Source organism: Bison bison, unplaced genomic scaffold (assembly GCF_000754665.1).
Source record: "Bison bison bison isolate TAMUID 2011002044 unplaced genomic scaffold, Bison_UMD1.0 scf7180017864180, whole genome shotgun sequence".
Classification (NCBI taxonomy): domain Eukaryota; kingdom Metazoa; phylum Chordata; class Mammalia; order Artiodactyla; family Bovidae; genus Bison; species Bison bison.
Window position 1 is genome coordinate 3,463,877 of NW_011494752.1, and position 20,963 is coordinate 3,484,839.

Below are 20,963 nucleotides of genomic sequence, written 5' to 3' on the forward strand. Positions count from 1 at the left end.
GGTGGTATCATCTGCATATCTGAGATTATTGATATTTCTCCTGGCAGTCTTGATTCCAACTTGTGCTTCATCCAGCCTAGTGTTTCTCATGATGTACTCTGCATATAAGTTAAATAAGCAGGGTGACAATATACAGGCTTGACATACTCCTTTCCCAATTTGGAACCAGTCTGTTGTTCCATGTCCAGTTCTAACTGTTGCTTCCTGACCTGCATACAGATTTCTCAAGAGGAAGGTCAGGTGGTCTGGTATTCTCATCTTTTTCAGAATTTTCCACAGTTTATTGTGATCCACACAGTCAAGGCTTTGGCATAGTCAATAAAACAGAAATAGATGTTTTTTTGGAATTCTCTTGCTTTTTCAATGATCCAGCAGATGTTGGCAGTTTGATCTCTGGTTCCTCTGCCTTTTCTAAATCCAGCTTGAACATCTGGAAGTTTACAGTTCATGTACTTTTGAAACCTGGCTTGGAGAATTTTGAGCATTACTTTACTAGTGTGTGAGATGAGTGCAATTGTGTGGTATTTTGAGCACTCTTTGACATTGCCTCTCTTTGGGATTGGAATGAAAACTGACCTTTTCCAGTTTGTGGCCACTGCTGAGTTTTCCAAATTTGCTGGCATATTGAGCATAGCACTTTCACAACGTCATCTTTTAGGATTTGAAATAGCTCACCTGGAATTCCATCACCTCCACTAGCTTTGTTTGTAGTGATGCTTCCTAAGGCCCACCTGACTTCACATTCCAGAATGTCTGGCTCTAGGTGAGTGATCACACCATCCTGATTATCTGGGGCGTGAAGATCTTTTTTGTACAGTTCTTCTGTGTATTCTTGCCACCTCTTCTTAATATCTTCTGCTTCTGTCAGGTCCATACCATTTCTGTCCTTTATTGAGCCCATCTTTGCATGAAATGTTCCCTTGGTATCTCTACTTTGCTTGAAGAGATCTCTAGTCTTTCCCATTCTCTTATTTTCCTCTGTGTCTTTGCACTGATTACTGAGAAAGGCTTTCTTACCTCTCCTTGCTATTCTTTGGAACTCTGCATTCAAATGCGTGTATCTTTCCTTTTCTCCTTTGCTTTTCACTTCTCTTCTTTTCACATCTATTTGTAGGACCTCCTCAGACAGCCATTTTGCTTTTTGACATTTCTTTTTCTTGGGGATGGTCTTGATTCCTATCTCCTCTACAATGTCACGAACCTCCATCCATAGTTCATCAGGCACTCTATCAGATCTAGTCCCTTAAATCTATTTCTCACTTCCACTGTATAATCATAAGGGATTTGATTTAGGTCATACCTGAATGGTCTAGTAGTTTCCCCCACTTTCTTCAATTTCAGTCTGAATTTAGCATAAGGAGTTCATGATCTGAGCCACAGTCATCTCCTGGTCTTGTTTTTGCTGACTGTATAGAGCTTCTCCATCTTTGGCTGCAAAGAATATAATCAGTCTGATTTTGGTGTTGGCCATCTGGTCAAGTCCATGTGTAGAGCCTTCTTTTGTGTTGTTGGAAGAGAGTGTTTGCTATGACAGAGAGTGTTTGCTATGACAAGTGCATTTTCTTGGCAAAACTCTATTAGTCTTTGCCCTGCTTCATTCCGTATTCCAAGGCCAAATTTGCCTGTTACTCCAGGTGTTTCTTGACTTCCTACTTTTGCATTCCAGTCCCCTATAATGAAAAGGACATCTTTTTTGGGTGTTAGCTCTAAAAGGTCTTGTAGGTCCTCATAGAACCATTCTACCAGCTTCTTCAGTGTTACTGCTCAGGGCATAGACTTGGATTACCGTGATATTGAATGGTTTGCCTTGGAAACGAACAGAGAACATTCTGTCATTTTTGAGATTGCATCCAAGTACTGCGTTTTGGACTCTTTTGTTGACTGATGGGTACTCCATTTCTTCTAAGGGATTCCTGCCCCCAGTAGTAGATATAATGGTCATCTGAGTTAAATTCACCCATTCAAGTCCATTTTAGTTCGCTGATTCCTAGAATGTTGACGTTCACTCTTGTCATCTCACATTTGACCACTTCCAATTTGCCTTGATTCATGGGCCTAACATTCCAGGTTCCTATGCAATATTGCTCCTTACAGCATCGGACCTTACTTCTATCACCAGTCACATCCACAACTGGGTGTTGTTTTTGCTTTGGCTCTGTCTCTTCATTCTTTCTGGAGTTATTTCTCCACTGATCTCCAGTAGTTCATATCATGGCCTAAAAAGTCTAATAGATTTCCTTGGTCTATTAACTTGATATCACTCTTCTTTAATGCCTTTCTTACAGAGTTATTTCTTCCTTTCCCTTTTAAAGAATCTTTCTAATTTAGCATATTGTTTCTTTTTGTTCCCTTTAAATCTAAAATATAATTTCTGGCATGCAGTTAGGATGTCTTGGGTACTGTGTACTTTGTTTCTTACATTATCTAAAACAGGGGAATTCTTTTTCTACAAATAAGTAACATGGCTGTATTAAAATACCATTGCTTTGGAAATATTTCCATAGCAGTAAGATGATTTAGAATGTGTGTTTGTGACTGAGTTGTAAAATTACTATCTGACATATGTCTTGGAAAATTCCACACATCCTGCCAGTTTTCAGTTTCTGGCACATTGACTAGAGTTTGTACATGAGGAAATCAAACCTTACTTTCCCTTGATTTACTGCCCCCTCTGATAATATGAGATTCAGTTAAATGCTTGCTAATCCTGAGTCAGATCCCATCATGGCCTTTTTGTATCTACTAGTTCTTTTGTGTGTATGTAATGGGGTAGAGCTTCCAAGCGGCTCAATGGTAGAGAATCCTCCTGCCAATGCAGGAGACACGGGTTCAGTCCTTGGGTCAGGAAGATCCCAAGGAGGAGAAAGTGGCAACCCAAAGAATAGAATAGAAGTGTGTGCTTATATTCTGGATATTGAATTGGTAGTGGATATTGATTTTGGTTAAATAAGTAGAAGTCAGGATAAAAGAAAATCTTGGAATATTTAATCAGATGTTAGAAGGCATCCAAAGCAGAAAGTTTGACCTGTTAAGTAATGTATCTGTTTTCTAAATGTATCCCTTCATTGGTGCTTTTATCTACAGATTTCTTTCTTAGGATAAATTTAGTCATGAGATGGTAATGCACTGGCAGCAGTTTGCTTCTAAAAAGCAATTATATTTCTACTAAGGACAAGATGTTGGGTGGAGGAATTACGTACTTATTTGGTTTTAGGTTTATTTAGCCATACAAAAATGTTTTTCCTCTTAAGATTTTGGCAAGAAAATCTAACCAATTGGAAAAACATCTGCTGTTGGTTGAGTGAGGGAATGGCATAATCAGTAAAAATTACTTATAGGAAAAAATTGTTTTAAAAAACTCTGCAGCTTCAACTCTGGACTTCTCTATGGCAGTTCATCCTTAATCTCTCCCAGAAATTTTCTTCCCAGCAAAAGATTTTACCTATGTTGGGCTACTTCTGTATATCTCTAATTTTATTTAAATCTTTGAAATTTAGATCACAAGTCATACACTTTTTAAAAGGAGAACCTGTTTTCACAGCTTTTGCTGTCTAACAACCACTCTGAAACTTAGTGGCTTGAAACAGTTATCCGGCCTGGCAGTTCTTCTGCTAGTCACTCAAAAAGATCACTGGCAAGGCTGCAGTCCTCTGGTGGCTTGGCAGGGGCTTGAGCATCTAAGATGGCCTCACTTACAGTCTGAGATCTTGGTGTCACTATCAGCTGGTACTCTTTTTCCACAAGGCCTGTCATCATGCAGAAGGTTATCTTGGGCTTTCTAACATAGTAGCAGGAGTGTTTCAAAAATTAAAGTTTCCATTACTTGGAAATCAGTGTTATGTTCACACACACACCGTTTTTTTGTTTGTTTGCTTTTTGTTTTGATCAGATCAAAAATCATGTGAACTCGGATGCAAAGGCTGGGAAAATAGACTCCACTTATTGAAGGGAGTACCCATTGCCAAAGGGTATTGTAGCAAGGAGATAAGATTCTTTGGAGGCCCTTATTATAATGTTCTACCATGGTCTGCCCTTTGGCTCCAGTGATTCGCATTCTTGTCACATGCAAAGCATTCTCTCCCAAGACCTCCAAAATCTTCTCCAAAGACAAATAACCTGTAAAAATAAAAAAGTGTAAATAAACAATGGTGAATACCTGTAACTTATCATCAGTATCAAATTTAGAGGTGGATGAGGGTACTGATGCGAAGAACTGACTCTTTTGAAAAGACCCTGAGACTCGGAAAGATTGAAGGTGGGAGAAGAGGGTGACAGAGGATGAGATGGTTGGATGACATCACCGACTCCCTGGACGTGAGTTTGAGTAAACTTCAGGAGTTGGTGATGGTCAGGGAAGCCTGGCATGCTACAGTCCATGAGGTCGCAGAGAGTCAGACTCAACTGAGCAACTGAACTGAACTGAAATGAGGGTACTTACCTGCAATTCCTCTTGATCCAGAGACTTGTGAACTAAAAAGAAAAGTTATCTGCCCCATACACTCAACATACACTGTTATTCAAAGAGGTAAAATAACGGTAATATTCCCCAAAAAAAGGGGGAATAACAGGAGGCAAGGGCTTCCCAGGCGGCACTAGTGTTAAGGAACCTGCCTGCCAGTGCAGGAGACATAAGAGACTCAGGTTCGACCCCTGGGTCAGGAAGATCCTTGGAAGAGGGCATGGCAACCCACTCCAGTATTCTTGCCTGGAGAATCTCATGGACAATGGAGCTAGCTGAGCTATGGTCATGAGGTCACAAAGAGTCGTACATGATTGAAGCAACTTAGCATGCACACATGCACGCATCAGCCCTGAAATGTAGTAGACATGTTGTCAGGGTCACATACTGCAGCTAAAACAGAGCAGAACCCTGTGTTCCTTCTCCCCCATGTCCTCTGCCTGCCTTTTGTCTGTAGAAAATCTTTAGCTGAAGAGTAAGTTTAACAGAGAATCAAGAAAATGCAGAAGCAAAGGAAAACAAACAAAACCAATAATTGTTCAGTTATTAAGCAAAGTCAAGGGCCTTAAGTTCTTCTTCATGGGCAATAAAATCAAGATGGCACTGACGAGACCACTGCATAACCAATTTCAAGATGCCTGTCGGAGCTGACTGTAGCCCCCTCCCTTGGCCTATAAACACACCTGAAACTCTCCTTCAAAAGCTCTTGCCTTGGCTCTTCCCTGGTGGCCTAGTGGTTAAGAATCTGCCTTGTAACACAGGGAATGTGGGTTTGATCCTTGGTTGGGGAACAAGATTGCATGTGCTGCAGGGCAACTAAGCTTGAGTGCCACAACTGTTGAGCCTGGGTGCTACAGCTAGAGAGAAGCTTGCACGCTGCAATGAAAGATCTTGCATGCCGCAACTAAACCTACCGCAACCCCCAAATAAATATTTTTTAAAAGTACCAGTGAACAACCCATCCCAAACTAAATAAATCAGATAGCCAAATAAATTGGATATCTGAGGCTGGGGTCTAATAATTCAATTCAAAAAAAAAAAAAAAACCTCTTGCCCACTGATTGTCAGTGGAGGAGCTGACCTTTGGACACAAGTCTACCCTTGGTCCTGGTTGCTGGCCTCTGAAATAAAGCAACTTTTCCTTTCCACCAACCTTGCCTCTCAAGTGTTGGCAAACAGTTGGATCTGACTTTTGGTAACACAGGAGCAGGAAATGTGCCTTGACTGGGGCCCAGTTCTACTTCCTGGGAATGGTTCCCTAATCCACTGTTCTCTGTGATTCTTAGTACTGCGTCATGAGCTCTTAACACTGCTTTCTGAGAGGTTCTCCTTTTACATAAGAAATACCTCAGGGTACTTCCTCCCTACAGAAAGTTGGGAGTCCAGAGGTCTCCTTTCATTTTAAATAGTCTCTGTCCCTTGTTGTAGTTGTACCCAGCAGGTACAACTTCCTTTAAAATTTCTGGGATTTTCTATGAATCTAATTTGTATTATTCCATGTCCCAAAAGCTACATCATTATAACTCTTTTTAAGACAGACCTCTCCCTATTTTGGTTGTGTCTGTCTGCTGTGGCATATATTCCTTCTAGCTGCTTAGAGGCCATTGTGTCTGGTTGAGTCAGCTAGGCATGGCTTTAAATTTTTCTGAATTAGAAGACAACTGCATAACCTTTGGTTTGGCAAAGTTCACATATATGATATCAAAAGTATTATCTGTTTAAAAAAAAAAGATAAATTGGACCTTACCAAAATTAAAAATACTCTTTTTTAAAAAAGTGTTCTTTGAAAGACACCATTAAGAAATAGAAATAACACAGAATGGGAGAAAATATTTACAAGTCATAGAGTAGATAATGAATGTGTATTCAAAATATATTAATATAAAGAGCCCCTAAATCTAAGAAATTAAACAACTCAAAAGGGTAAATGATTTGAATGCATATTTCACCCAAGAAGTCATTTGAACAGCCAAAAAGCACATGAAAAGATGCCCAACAGCATTAGTAATTAGGGAGATGCAAATTGGTACCATAATAACACCCCATTCAGCTCAGTTCAGTCGCTCAGTCGTGTCTGACTCTTTGCGACCCCATGAACCGCAGCACGCCAGGCCTCCCTGTCCATCACCAACTCCCGGAGTTTACCCAAACTCATGTCCATTGAGTTGGTGATGCGATCTAACCATCTCACCTTGTGCTCCCCTTCTCCTCCTGCCTTCAATCTTTCCCAACATCAGGGTCTTTTCAAATGAGTCAGCTCTTCGCATCACGTGGTGCCAAGTATTGGAGTTTCAGCTTCAACATCAGTCCTTCCAATGAACACCCAGGACTGATTTCCTTTAGGATGGACTGGTTTGACCTCCTTTCAGTCCAAGGGACTCAAGAGTCTTCTCCAACACCACAGTTCAAAAGCATCATTTCTTCTGTGCTCAGCCCTCTTTATAGTCCAACACTCACATCCATACATGACCACTGGAAAAACCATAGCCTTGACTAGACGGACCTTTGTTGGCAAAGTAATGTCTCTGCTTTTTAATATGCTGTCTAGGTTGGTCATAACTTTCTTTCCAAGGAGCAAGCGTCTTTTAATTTCATGGCTGCAGTCACCATCTGCAGTGATTTTAGAGCCCCCCCAAATAAATTAGACTAGCTGAAATAAAGTCAACATGAGACTTCCATAGAGGTCCAGTGATTAAGACTCCTTGTTTCCATTGCAGGGTTCGATCCCTGTTTGGAGATCCCAAATGCCCTGTATGGTAAGATACGGACAGACTGGAAACCTTATACATTGCTGGTGGGAATATAAAATGGTACAGCTACTTTGGATATCAATTTAAAAGTTTAAAATAAACTTAACCATATGATACAAGCCATAAACTCTCCATTTTAGATTTTATCCAAGAGAAATAGGAACCTATTTCAACCCAAAGCAAGTGTAACAATTCAAATGTTAGCTAGGAATGAATAAACAAAATTTGTAATTTCATATGCTGAAATACTATTCAGCAATAAAAAGGAATGAACTACTAGTACGTGCTACAACATAGATGAACTTCAAAAACACGCAGAATAAAAGAAGCCACGTCCAAAAAATTGCATTATTTTATGATTCTATTTTTTTTAATGCTCATAAAGAAAAATCTACAGAGACAGAAAGCAGATGAGTAGTTACTTAAAGATTGATTGCTGATGGGCATGAATGATATTTTGGGGATGTTGGAATTCATCAAAACTGAGTGGTAGTGATGGTCTGACGGCTTTGTAAATTTACTAAAAATCATTGCAGTGTACACTGAAAACCAGTGAATTTTATGCTATGTGAATTATGCCCTAATGAAGCTGCTAAAATTTCTGTATACAGATAAAATACCATACTGGTGAAAACTTTGCAATTATTACAACTTTTTTTTTAAGGAAGGGGATAATAAGTTGAGTATCCAAACTTTTTTCTTCATGTGTTTTATTTGTTATATTTTATAATATTACTGTTATATTTTGTAATATTATTCAGTCTGTTGCTGAAATAAATTCATGTTATTTGCACGTTATTTGATGAATTTAGAGTAACATTCAATTTATTAAATTTCTTTTTCCCTCCCCTCCTCTCATCTCCCTTCCCAACCATATCCCTCCGTTTCCTTTGTCTCCCTTCCCCTCCCCTCCACCACCGAGATAGATATGAAGTGAACAAAGCATGGAGGTCTGATGTGAATTTACAGTCAGAAAATATTTCCTGATCTGTTTAGTAAAAATGACATTCATTGGTTCAGGAATTTATAGGCATTGTGTTGTTCACTGACTGTACTGTGGTGAACTAAACGGACAAGGCCCCCTTCGTCATTATATCAGAGCGTACAGTCTTATATATTGGACACCATACCAGCCCAGGGTGCTTTGGGATTTTATCTGAGAAGGGAACAGTCACATCCAGTTAGGATGATTGGAAAAGGTTTCATGACACAGATAACATGTCCAGTGGGCGTTAATCGATTTCTATTGACAGAATAGGCAAGTTTGGTTGCACGGGTGCTCTTGAGAAGATAACATGAACAAAAAGCACAGAGCCTGTTTGAAGAGAAGTATGTGGTCCTTCGTTCTTATTTTAGTTCTGTTTTCCTTCTCTTGGTCATACTGTAATTGCTATCTGTAATTAAAAGTTACTGCGATTTATAAAATGTACCATTATTTTATATATCACACACAAAAAAGCTTTTGATTTTGATTGTAAGATGATTCCTAAATTCGGAAACTTTAAAATGTGAAAAAAGAATCTTAAAAATTTTTAATTGTGGAAAAATATATATAAAAATTGCCACCCTGTACTTTTTAAAGTGTACAATACATTCAGTATTGTGCAACTGAATTAAATGACTTAAATATTATAGGAGTTTATTTTTCTCTTATATGTAAGTCCAGAAGTATGGTGTCTCTGTAGTCATCTGCAGGCTTTTTCTAGTTTTCTGCTTATCTCTAAACTGTAGTCTTCAGCTTCATGATACAAGATGGAGTTCAGTCATCCTGACCACATTTCAAACAGCATAATTGAGGAAGGAGTAAAGAAGGGGCACACCCTCTCTCATTAAGGACACTCCAAGCCCCCTGATACTGTACACATCACTTTTTCTTATATCCCATTGGCCAGAATGTAATGGGAAATAAAGTCTTCTTTCCACACAGCCATGTGTTAGCTAAAAAATGGGAGTTCTGTTACTCTAGACGTGTAGAAAGGATATTGGGGGATACTAGTAATCTGTGCCAAAATGCATATTAAACTTTTATTTCCTCTATAATGCTTGAATAATATAGGTCAGACCTTTTAATTTCTGGGTTTTGGAGTTGTTAGCTATACTTTACTTTAATCAGCAGGGGTCACTGTTGAGAAAGTGTTTCTTTTCCTATTTCCTTTATTAAACCCAGTTGCCATTTCCCACTCAGATCCTGGATTTAAAACCTCTTGAATTGGTTTCCTGTGTCTTTGTTGTGTGCTGAGCATTTAAATTCATTGTTTTAGTAAACTAATTCCCAAAGTTTGCCAAAGATTTCAAAACTGATCAGGAAAGCTAAAATAATAGCCAAAAAATGCTTCTTCATACTATTCAGGAGCTCTTTGTTATAATTACAGTTTATAAAAAGTAGTTTCACAATTAATATTTCTTAACTAGGTAATTTATAGAAAAACAATTACAGTTTTATACAAAGCAGTAATAAATGTTAATGTATGACAAACCAAATCACTTAGGTTTTTTAAAACCTGGATATATAAGAATGCCCTATCCCTATATACAAGGGATATATTTATATCCCTTATATAAATATATAAGAATGTCCCTCCCTGTAACAGGAGGGCTGTTACAGTGTCTGTTTAGGGGATGATGTCCTATCTTGAAACAAATAATTGAGAGAGAATATTATAGTTGCCCTCATGTTCCCCCACCACCCCCATACCCACATCCTTGTAATTGTTTGCAGACAGATTATTAAAATATGTAATTATATATCCCTGATGACTCAGACGGTGAAGAATTTGCCTGCAGTGCAGGAGATGTAGGTTCAGTCCCTGAGTCTAGAAGATCGTCTGAAGAAGGGAATGGCAACCCTCTCCAGTATTCTTGCCTGGAGAATTCTATGGACAGCAGAGTATGGTGGCTGTAGTCCATGGGGTCACAAAGAGTTAGACATGACTGAGCAACTAACACTGTATATCCGCACATTAATATGAAATGAGATAACTAAGAATGTCAGATGTTTGAACAGTGACTTCTCTAAAACAATAATATCTAAAACCTTCACAAATTTTTCTAATTAATTATATCCTTGGTCTAATTGGTTTTGACATCTTTATATGTTGTATGAGAAATCTAGAGTTTGGATTCAGCTGAAATAGTAAGATGTCTAAAACATTCTGTTGCTTCTGTGAAGTATTTACTTTATAAACAGTATCATGAACTAGAGTGGAAGCCATTTGAATTTTCTAGAAAACATCTAAAATTAATGTGTGTCTACCTCTAGGATTATTTTCTAAGTTCCATTGCTATGTCACTTTAAATAATAAAATATTCTGACTCTGTGTTAGAACTATGATTTCATAAGTTCTGGGGTCCTCAATCCTTTTTTTTCTGGTCCATTGATTCTCAGACTTCAGGAAGCATCAGTATCACCTGGAGGGCTTGTTAAAGTACAGGTTGCCTCTCTTTTCCCTCCACCACATCTGGCACCCTGTTTCTGATGCTGTAGATCTGGGGTACAACCCAAGAACTTGCATTTCTAACAAGGTCCTGTGTGATGCTGATGCAGTTATTTGACCACAGTTTGTGAACCATTGATCTTTCTCTACTTGGAGTAGGTTCCCAGGTACTCCCAGAACACTATTCCTTTTCTTCTTTACTTTTTCATATACCTCATGTTGATATAGACACAACAGTGTTTGGCCTATTTAGGCTGAAGAAGTGTGAAGTGAAAGTCACTCAGTCGTGTCCGACTCTTTGCGACCCCATGGAGTATATAGTCCATGGAATTCTCCCAGCCAGAATAGTGGAGTGGGTAGCCGTTCCCTTCTCCAGGGGATCTTCCCGACCCAGGAATCAAACTGGGGTCTCCTGCAATGCAGGCAGATTCTTTACCAACTGAGCTACTAGGGAAGCCCATTTAGGCTAACTTAGGGGGAAAATTTTTTGATTTTTGTTCCTTTTTTTAAAAAAAATATAGAGTTGTACAAGTTGTGTGAACAATACCTAGCAGATTTATATTTTTTATCAGTTTAATTATTGTCTATATTCAAGTGAGCAGAAAGTGCCTTGCTGGGTATTCAATTAAATACTTTGAATATACAAGATAAAGAGTTCAGCATTTCTACTATAAAAGCGATTATCTTTTATATTTTCTGGATTTGAGTTGGGCATAGTCTGTTATATTGGGTGCTTTAGTGATATTTTATACTTAAAAATTTAATTTTTTCCAAAGATCTCAAGCTTAAGATACATGTTGTATGCTAAGAAGTCCCCCAGGCAGGTGTCAACTTTTGATACATTTAGCTGTGTTTGCAAGATATTGTTATTTATGTCATCAACCCTAGATTATTCAGGGTACACTTTATAACTCCTTCATGCATTCTTTCCCGTAAGTGTACCTAGAGAAGAATGATGATGGAACTTCCCTAGCAGTGCACTGGTTAAGACTCCATGCTTCCACTGCAGGGGGCGTATGTTGGATCCCTGCTGGGGGAAACTAAAATCCTGCATGGTGTGGCCAAAAAAAAATGAATAATCATAATAGTCAAGAGTCTTAGAAAATTAGAAACTGTGAAATTTGAGATTTGTTTAGGAGGAAGTGTGATGACTTCATTTTGAAAGACTGTTTTACCAAAAAGGAGTATGATTTTTTTCTTAGTAACTTCCATTAATGGATAGAGATTTTAGGGAAGCAGATTTTTCTTTGATGTCAGGTAATTTCCTAAAGCATGTGATTGTCAGTCAGTAGCTTTATTATAACATAGTGTGTTTGCTACACTGAAACTTAGTAGATGATCCAGCTTTCCATCAGCAACTCTGTAGCTTCTTTAAAATTCCTTTTTTCTCCAGCTTTTTTTTTCATTTCCTATAATCTTACAGAGATCTGTATCGTCTTTTACTTCAACTATAATTTTAACGTATTTCTAGCTTATCTCCTTGATGCCAGCCCAAATTTAGTATTTGCTTATTTCCGTGTTCTTCATTGTAGAGGAGGAACCCCTTAAGTACAGAGCTAATATCTTACTGTCTTTGTATTTAATTGCCTAGAAAGGTGCCTAATACTTACAAGATGTTCAGTAAATGTTCACTGTGTGAAGTCAAGAGGCATCTATGTGATACTTAATAGCAGGGACTGAACATATTCCTCAGTTTCAGTGACATGTGTGTTGTCTTTCCTGACTTTTTATTGGATATATAGATATTTTATTTTTAATGTAGCTTACTAGACAAGCTTATAGTGGAAGAAATTGTGGGTCTGTTTAAAAATACCCATTGTGAGTTATTTCATTAATTTGAGTGATCCTTTGTGCATCCAGAATGCATATGGTTGTGGTTATGAAGCACTATTAGTTTTCTGCATGATTCATAAAACTTGAAGGAGAATGTTCCCTATCCTAGGTTTCTGAACAACTCCATGAACAAATAAATATGAGTTAGATCTGAAAAATAACCTTGCCTTAAGGTTTTTCAAATGGTCACTCTGTACTGATACAATTTTAAGCAAGTAAACTTTTTGTACCTCGGTTTCCTTATATGTAAAATGAAGATTAAGGGTCATAAGAAGATTTGATACATTAATACATGAAAAAGACTAAAAATAGCACCTGGCACATAATATCATCCTTCTGGCTGCTATTAGTTAATTTTTCTCTAAAGATAAAGATAGAGAGCAAATTAAATGTCTCAGACATTTTTTAGCCTAAGGAGTTTCTGAAAATATGACTTTGGTTTATAACATCCATTGTGGTTATTCTCTTCTCTCCTAAGAGGATTACCTCTAAACTGTTGAAGTGAAGTCGCTCAGTCGTGTCCAACTCTTTGCAACCCCATGGACTGTAGCCTACAAGGCTCCTCGGTCCAGGCAAGAGAACTGGCTTGAGTTGCCATTTCCTTCTCCAGGGGATCTTCCCTACCCAGGGATCGAACCCGGGTCTCCCACATTGTAGGCAGATGCTTTACTGTCTGAGCTACCAGGTGGTAGTCTAAACTGTTGAGTTAAACATAATAAAATGTTAAGTAGCACTTGACACAATGATTTTGTTTTTGCAGATGTTCTCAAATAGCGATGAAGCTGTAATCAACAAAAAACTTCCCAAAGAACTCCTATTACGGTAAGTCTAACTTTATGATAGTTTTTTTGTTTTGTATCACATTTGCCTGTTTAAAATAATCTTAAGAGTTTTTGCTCATTTTTGTGTATCTTTAGGATCTGGATTATCTGAATTTTAAAATTTATTGATGCCTTTATTAAACAGTCTTATCCTAGGAATTACGGCCTTTTAAAAAGTTGCTTGAAACTTTCCTCTATTACACTCGAGATTTTATTAGAATAGCATGACTGAAAAAAGCACATTGTCTTTGCAAAATGTTAGAAGTTACTGTGTTCAGGGGCATCTTCTTGGTCATAGCTGGTACTGCTGTCTAGCCCATAACCAGTCCCTACTTCAGGATGAAAAATATCTCTCTCTAGTGCTGGTAAAAACTAAAATAAATTCTACAGCAACCACATAGAATAATCAAGTGGCTTACATAAAATCTGAATGAGTCAAAAAAAAAAAAAGAGTATTTCTGGCATTCCTAAGTATTTGCATGCTGAGTCCTCCACTAGATTGCAAGATCCTTGGAAGCAGGGATTAAATCCTAGGACTTAAACTTTGAAAATGCTAAGGAAAAAAAAAAAAAAAGAACTGAATTCAACTTGAAATGGATTTTTTCCATGAAAGTAAAACATACATACGAGCTGATTGACTATAGTTGAAAAAACATCCTAGACTACCAGAGCCATTGGAAAATGCACTCTGAATATCTTTGAGTATGCCATAAATTTCAGTGAAATTTTAGCTATCTTAAAGAAGAATGTATTTAAATAAGGTTATGTTCTTCATTGTTCCCATAAACTGAGTACGTTAGGTTATGTTCTTCATTGTTACCATAAACTGAGTACGTTAGGTTACGTTCTTCATTGTTCCCATAAACTGAGTACTTTAGGTTATGTTCTTCATTGTTACCATAAACTGAGTACGTTAGGTTATGTTCTTCATTGTTACCATAAACTGAGTACGTTAAGACACACTTATTTTTAATATTGGGCTTCCCAGGTAGTGCTCCCTGCCAATGCAGGAGACTCAAGAGACGCAGGTTCGATCCTTGGTTTGGGAAGATCCCCTGGAGTGGGAAATGGCAACCCACTCTAGTACTCTTGCCTGGAAAATTCCATGGACAGGGGAGCCTAGCAGGCTACAATCCATGGGGCAGCAAAGGGTCGGCTATGACTGAGCAATCATGCTGTGATCATACTGTGTTTATGTTTTTATATTTTATTAGAGTTTTTCTGTTTTTGTCATGAAACTCAGATTCCTTACAGTGGTCTATGAGACCTCTCATGTTGTGACGGGGAATAATATGATCTGGTTTATATTTTTAAAGCATTAGCCTGGGTACTGTGTGCCAGCCAGATTGGGAGATTGGAGTGGAAAGCAATAAGAAGGCTATTAAAGAAATATAGGCAAGAAATGAGGGTGACACGGATAACATCTTCTGTAATTCTTTACACTGCACCATTGCCTGCCCTGGCCCTTTCTAACTTTAGACACCGTTTCTCATTCCCCTCCCACTCCCTCCCCTCTTTTCCTTTTTTAGATATAATTGACATATAATCTATTAGTTTCAGGTATATAACATAGTGATTTGATATTTGTATATATTGCAAAATGGCGGTCCAGTGGCTAAGACTCCATGCTTCCACTGCTGAGGGTACAGGTTCAATCCTGGTTGGGAATTAAGATCCTGGATCCCACATGGTGCAGCAAAAAAACAATAATAATATATGCAGCAAAAAATAATATATTGCAAAATTATCACCACAGTAAATCTAGTTAATATCCATCACAACCCATAGTTAAAAATTTGTTGGGGTTTTTGTTGTTACTGTTTTAGCTTCTTTTAGAAGCTTGTGCTTCTTCCAGCTCAGCGTTTCTCATGATGTACTCTGCATGTAAGTTAAATAAGCAGGGTGACAATATACAGCCTTCACGTACTCCTTATCCTATTTGGAACCAGTCTGCTGTTTCATGTCCAGTTCTAACTGTTGCTTCCTGACCTGCACATAGGTCTCTCAAGAGGCAGGTCAGGTGGTCTGGTATTCCCATCTCTTTGAGAATTTTCCACAGTTTATTGTGATCCACACAGTCAAAGGCTTTGGCATAGTCAATAAAGCAGAAATAGATGTTTTACTGGAACTCTCTTGCTTTTTCAGTGATCCAGCAGATGTTGGCAATTTAATCTCTATTCCTCTGCCTTTTCTAAAACCAGCTTGAACATCTGGAAGTTCACGGTTCACGTATTGCTGAAGATTGCTGAGATTATATGGTAGATCTATCTTTACTTAAGAATCTCATACTGTTTTCTGTAACGTCTGTACCAATTTACATTCCCACCAACTGTGTATGAGGGTTCTCTTTTCTCCACATCCTCACCAACACTTGTTATTTCTTATCTTCTTGATAATAGCCATAGGGGAGTGTTAATATCTCACTGTGGTTTTGATTTAGTCACTGTTTTGCCTTTGCTCTGTTAACTGTTGATGAACTGTAAGGCCTATAGTTGCTAAAACAGATAGTACTGGGGGGAAAACTGGATAAAGAGGAATTCCTATATCAACCAGTTTTTGTTACCACAAACAACTCCTGAATCTCAGTGGCTTTTTCTTACCATTACCTGAAGCTATGGGTTGACTGATTTGTCTTTCAGGCAATGGGTCAACTTTTTGTTTAAACCAATTAAGCCAAATAGAAAATTTTGTGATATCTTTGAAATTACACTAAACAGGGAGCCAGTTAGTTAGTGTAAATATTAATGAATTCTGTCCAGGGCATTTGTAATTTTTTTGAAATTCATTAAATGTAATATTTCCTTAGGAAACTTAAATAGCCTGATAAATATCTTGTGGGAGATACGTTAAGCCTATGTACTGTTACTCATTTTTGTCCACTAATTTTAGCCTCCATTGATGTTACCTGAAACAGTTACTATTGTTATGTTTGCCATGGTTTTATATTTTCATAATTCTTCCTGTATTTATTAATTAGAATTCTACTATAAGGAAGACCCTTCACATCTGTTATGTTTATTTATTCAGTTATTTATAATGGTATAGACTTCTGGATATGTGTTTTATTTTATGAGTTATATTGTTACTGTCATTACTTATTGGTCAGATTTTTTGTGTGGCTTCTAAATTTGTGGGTGTGTGTATTTGGAATTTCATACCATGTCTGTGTATTAGCTGTTTTAAAAAATACAGTTTAATAAGTAGCATAGACTATTTGGCTTGGTTAGCTTTTTAAGTTACATATTACATTATTTGGTGCAACATGTATCAGTCTACAAGGGGAAAACTTGTGTTGCTAGGGCCAAATTCAGTGCCACAGCCAATTTACCAATGAATTAAGGAAGTGTTCTTGTTTTTTCTTAGCTGTAGTTTACTTTAACTTAGTGATTTTCCTCCTTTCCTTTTGAAACAAAGTTTATTAGTAATGCTCCAGCAGGCTGGAATCCACTGCTTGCATAATGTGAAATTCAGTTAGCAGAATTGACAGTACTTCCTTTCAGAGCAGAACCATGTGCATATCTTTAGGAGTACCTCTTGAAAAATGAATGTCAGTGTTTATAAGACAGAGACTCTTCTGTTTTCCAAGAGCTAATGTAAAGTGACTTGTTTCTCAGGATTCCTTCTGAGAATGATATTGATAACTTTAAAAATAACAGGAGTCGTAAGTAAGACTGTTTGAACCCACACATGCCCTTTTAGCTATGAAACAGAATGAAGTTTCAGAATGAGGATTATCATTATTTACAAGAATCTGAAACTTTTTTCATTAATTTTTCAACTCTTGGGGTGTTGACTCATAATTATCATGTAATACGTTATGTGTATATATGAGTTGGTAGATGAATTTTCTGAAGTTAGATGGAAAGAATGAATTGGCTGGAGTTGTTTGTCTAAATAATCATGCTGTATTGGGTCCCCTGAAGTACTCCTAAGTTTGATGATTTTATGGGAGGACTCAAGGCTCAGCATATAGTCATACTTAGAGCTATGATTTATTACAGGGAAAAGATACAAAGCAGAGTCCGCCCGTATGTCTGTCCAATGTATTGTACTCTTTTCCTCCTAGTAAATAAAACTTCACTTGTTTCACTTAAAAAAAAAAAAAGGCTGAATGGAGTGAAATAGGAAACCAGGTTTTGCCTTTAAGAGTCCTTTCCCAGTGGAGTCACACAGGGTGTGCTTAATTCCTCCAAAAATAAGTTACAACAAAAAAGTAAAATGTCTACCAGGGAAGCTTATCAGGGAATAGTGGGAAACCTCTGCAATCCAAATTCTCAAATGCCATCCAAGATGCAGCAGTGCAAGCAACGTTTGAAGGGCCTTTCTAATAAGGATAGGACTGCTATGTGAACTCTTTTCTGTATACATGCTGTCTTATTATATTCTATTCCAGGAAGCTTACAACACTGATAATATCTAGTATTTTCATTCACTTTAATTGCCAGGAGTTCAGGGTGGATAGGGGAGTGTGTTTTCTTACTTTTAAGGGCATAATGGTTAGAAACATCAGCTCTGAAATCTCAACACCTGCATTTTGTCATTTACTAGCTGTAAACTGAAGATTTTAGTACCTACCTTTTAGGAAAGTACTAAAATCCTCCCTAGTGACTTAGTGGTAAGGACTTCGCCTGCCAGTGCAGGAGAGGCAGGTTCAATCCCCTGGATTGAGAAGATCCCCTGGGGAAAGAAATGGTGAGTTACAGTCCATGGAGTCTTGAAAGATTTGGACACGACTTGGCAACTAAACAACAAACAAGGATCCAAAGGGTTGATAAATATGAAGTTCTTACTAGAAAGAGTGCCCAGCACATAGGAAGTGCAATAAAGTGTCATGTATATTACTGTTAATTCTATTTTTTACTCATAGACCATAAAATGATGTGACTAGATACTCAGACTACCAAAAGTGATCATCTCTCACCTTTAAGATGCATTGGCAGATGTTCCTGAATCAAAGAACAGAAAAACAATATTGCTCTTACTGACCATTTCATTTTCTAGTCTTTTCAATTATCCAGAACAAATCAGAGAAACAGAAAGCAAGCTGGAAGATCAAATGTGCATTTTACTTAAAGGATACATGCCAGCCATTTCTCAGTTCCCATTTACTCTTTATTTTTTTCGTTAAACACGGTTAACACAAATTCAATTATGAATATCAGTAAATATGGGATCAGAAGAGTTATGTTGATAGAGGGTCCACTGAGTTTATTATTAGCAATCTGACAATAAGAGAGAATATATAAAAACTAATTTTAAAAGCAAACTTTTCTGGTGGTTCACTGTTTAGAGCTCTGAGCTTCCAGTTCAGGGGGCATCCGGTTGGAGAACTGAGATTCTGTGTGCTGCACAGTGTGGCTTAAAAAAGGAAAGAAAACAAGAAAGAAAAAAAAAGAAAACCAACAAAAACAAACATGTAGGATTGAGAAGAGTAGTGGTTCCCAGATGAGAAAGGGTGGTGGGAAAGGTATAAAGGGGGTCAACTGTATGGTGAATTAATAGAAAATAAATTTTGGGTGGTGAGCATGTTGTAGGGTATACAGAAGTAGAAATACAGTGTTCTACACATGAGACTTATACAGTGTTATAAATCAGAGTTACATCAATTAAAAATAGTAACATTCAAAAATATTACAGTACAGGGTTGTTTATTTAATGAAGAGAAGTTTTTTTAGTGACTTAGTTACTCGTGAGGATTTCACTGAATAGAATGATAATTGATGTTCTTTATGAAAGCCACGAGATATCAAAAAATAATTAAATTATGTCCCCTTAAACCTTTTGGGGGGCAGGGGTTCAGGTGATACATTTTGTTTCATACTGATTTTTAACACAGTAATTTTTAACACAGTTACATATATGACTCTTTATGAACATAAGCATATGTTTAGGCTGTTTTTTCCCGTACCATGTATGTATGATGCATTTTCATTTGAGTTTGCTACTGCAATTGGTGAGAGAATAAAAGATGTATATTTTTATTCTACATTAGCAGAATGCTGAAGTTCAGTAATGAGGCCTCATTCTTGTCCTTTGTAGTCCTTCAGCTTTCTTTCTTTCTTTTAAAGGATTTGCTTCTGTAGAGCAGTTTTAGGTTTACAGTGACATGAGAGGAAGGTACAGAGGTTTCTCACGTGCCCCTTCACACATGCAGGCCTCCACCCCCATTATCAACATAACCCACCAGAATGTTTTTTGTTTATTTGTTTGTTTGCCAAAGATGAACCTATATTAACACCTTCAGCTCAGTTCAGTCGCTCAGTCGTGTCCGACTCTTTGCAACCCCATGAATCGCAGCACGCCAGGCCTCCCTGTCCATCACCAACTCCCGGAGTTCACTGAGACTCATCCTTCGAGTCAGTGATGCCATCCAGCCATCTCATCCTCTCTCGTCCCCTTCTCCTCCTGCCCTCAATCCCTCCCAGCATCAGAGTCTTTTCCAATGAGTCAACTCTTCACATGAGGTGGCCAGAGTACTGGAGTTTCAGCTTCAGCATCATTCCCTCCAAAAAAATCCCTGGGCTGATCTCCTTCAGAATGGACTGGTTGTATCTCCTTGCAGTCCAAGGGACTCTCAAGAGTCTTCTCCAACACCACAGTTCAAAAGCATCAATTCTTCGGCGCTCAGCCTTCTTCACAGTCCAACTCTCACATCCATACATGACCACAGGAAAAACCATAGCCTTGACTAGACGAACCTTTGTTGGCAAAGTAATGTCTCTGCTTTTGAATATGCTATCTAGGTTGGTCATAACTTTCCTTCCAAGGAGTAAGCGTCTTTTAATTTCATGGCTGCAGTCAACATCTGCAGTGATTTTGGAGCCCCAAAAAATAAAGTCTGACACTGTTTCCACTGTTTCCCCATCTATTTCCCATGAAGTGATGGGACCGGATGCTATGATCTTCATTTTCTGAATGTTGAGCTTTAAGCCAACTTTTTCACTCTCCACTTTCACCTTCAAGAGGCTTTTTAGTTCCTCTTCACTTTCTGCCTTAAGGGTGGTATCATCTGCATATCTGAGGTTATTGATATTTCTCCCGGCAGTCTTGACTCCAGCTTGTGTTTCTTCCAGTCCAGCGTTTCTCATGATGTACTCTGCATATAAGTTAAATAAGCAGAGTGACAATATACAGCCTTGACGTACTCCTTATTCTATTTGGAACCAGTCTGTTGTTCCATGTCCAGTTCTAACAGTTGCTTCCTGACCTGCATGCAGATTTCTCAAGAGGCAGGTCAGGTGGTCTGGTATTCCCATCTCTTTCAGAATTTTCCACAGTTTATTGTGATCCACACAGTCAAAGGCTTTGGCATAGTCAGTAAAGCAGAAATAGATGTTTTTCTGGAACTCTCTTGCTTTTTCCATGATCCAGAGGATGTTGGCAATTTGATCTCTGGTTCCTCTGCCTTTTCTAAAACCAGCTTGAACATCAGGAAGTTCACAGTTCACATATTGCTGAAGCCTGGCTTGGAGAATTTTGAGCATTACTTCACTAGTGTGTGAGATGAGTGCAATTGTGTGGTAGTTTGAACCTTCTTTGGCATTGCCTTTCTTTAGGATTGGAATGAAAACTGACCTTTTCCAGTCCTGTGGCCACTGCTGAGTTTTCCAGATTTGCTGGCATATTGAGTACAGCACTTTCACAGCATCATCTTTCACGATTTGAA

General features: G+C 38.0%; 1 protein-coding gene across 3 annotated transcripts in view; it reads left to right on the top strand.

The window, feature by feature from the left end:
• The window catches only part of FBXL20 (F-box and leucine-rich repeat protein 20), a 106,056-nt gene that overhangs the window by 42,409 nt on the left and 42,684 nt on the right, over nt 1-20,963 (top strand). For all 3 annotated transcript variants that reach the window (XM_010842672.1, XM_010842673.1, XM_010842674.1), the window contains exon 2: nt 13,237-13,298. In XM_010842672.1, coding sequence (XP_010840974.1) covers nt 13,237-13,298 — 62 coding nt within the window. The remainder of the gene's footprint in view (nt 1-13,236; nt 13,299-20,963) is intronic.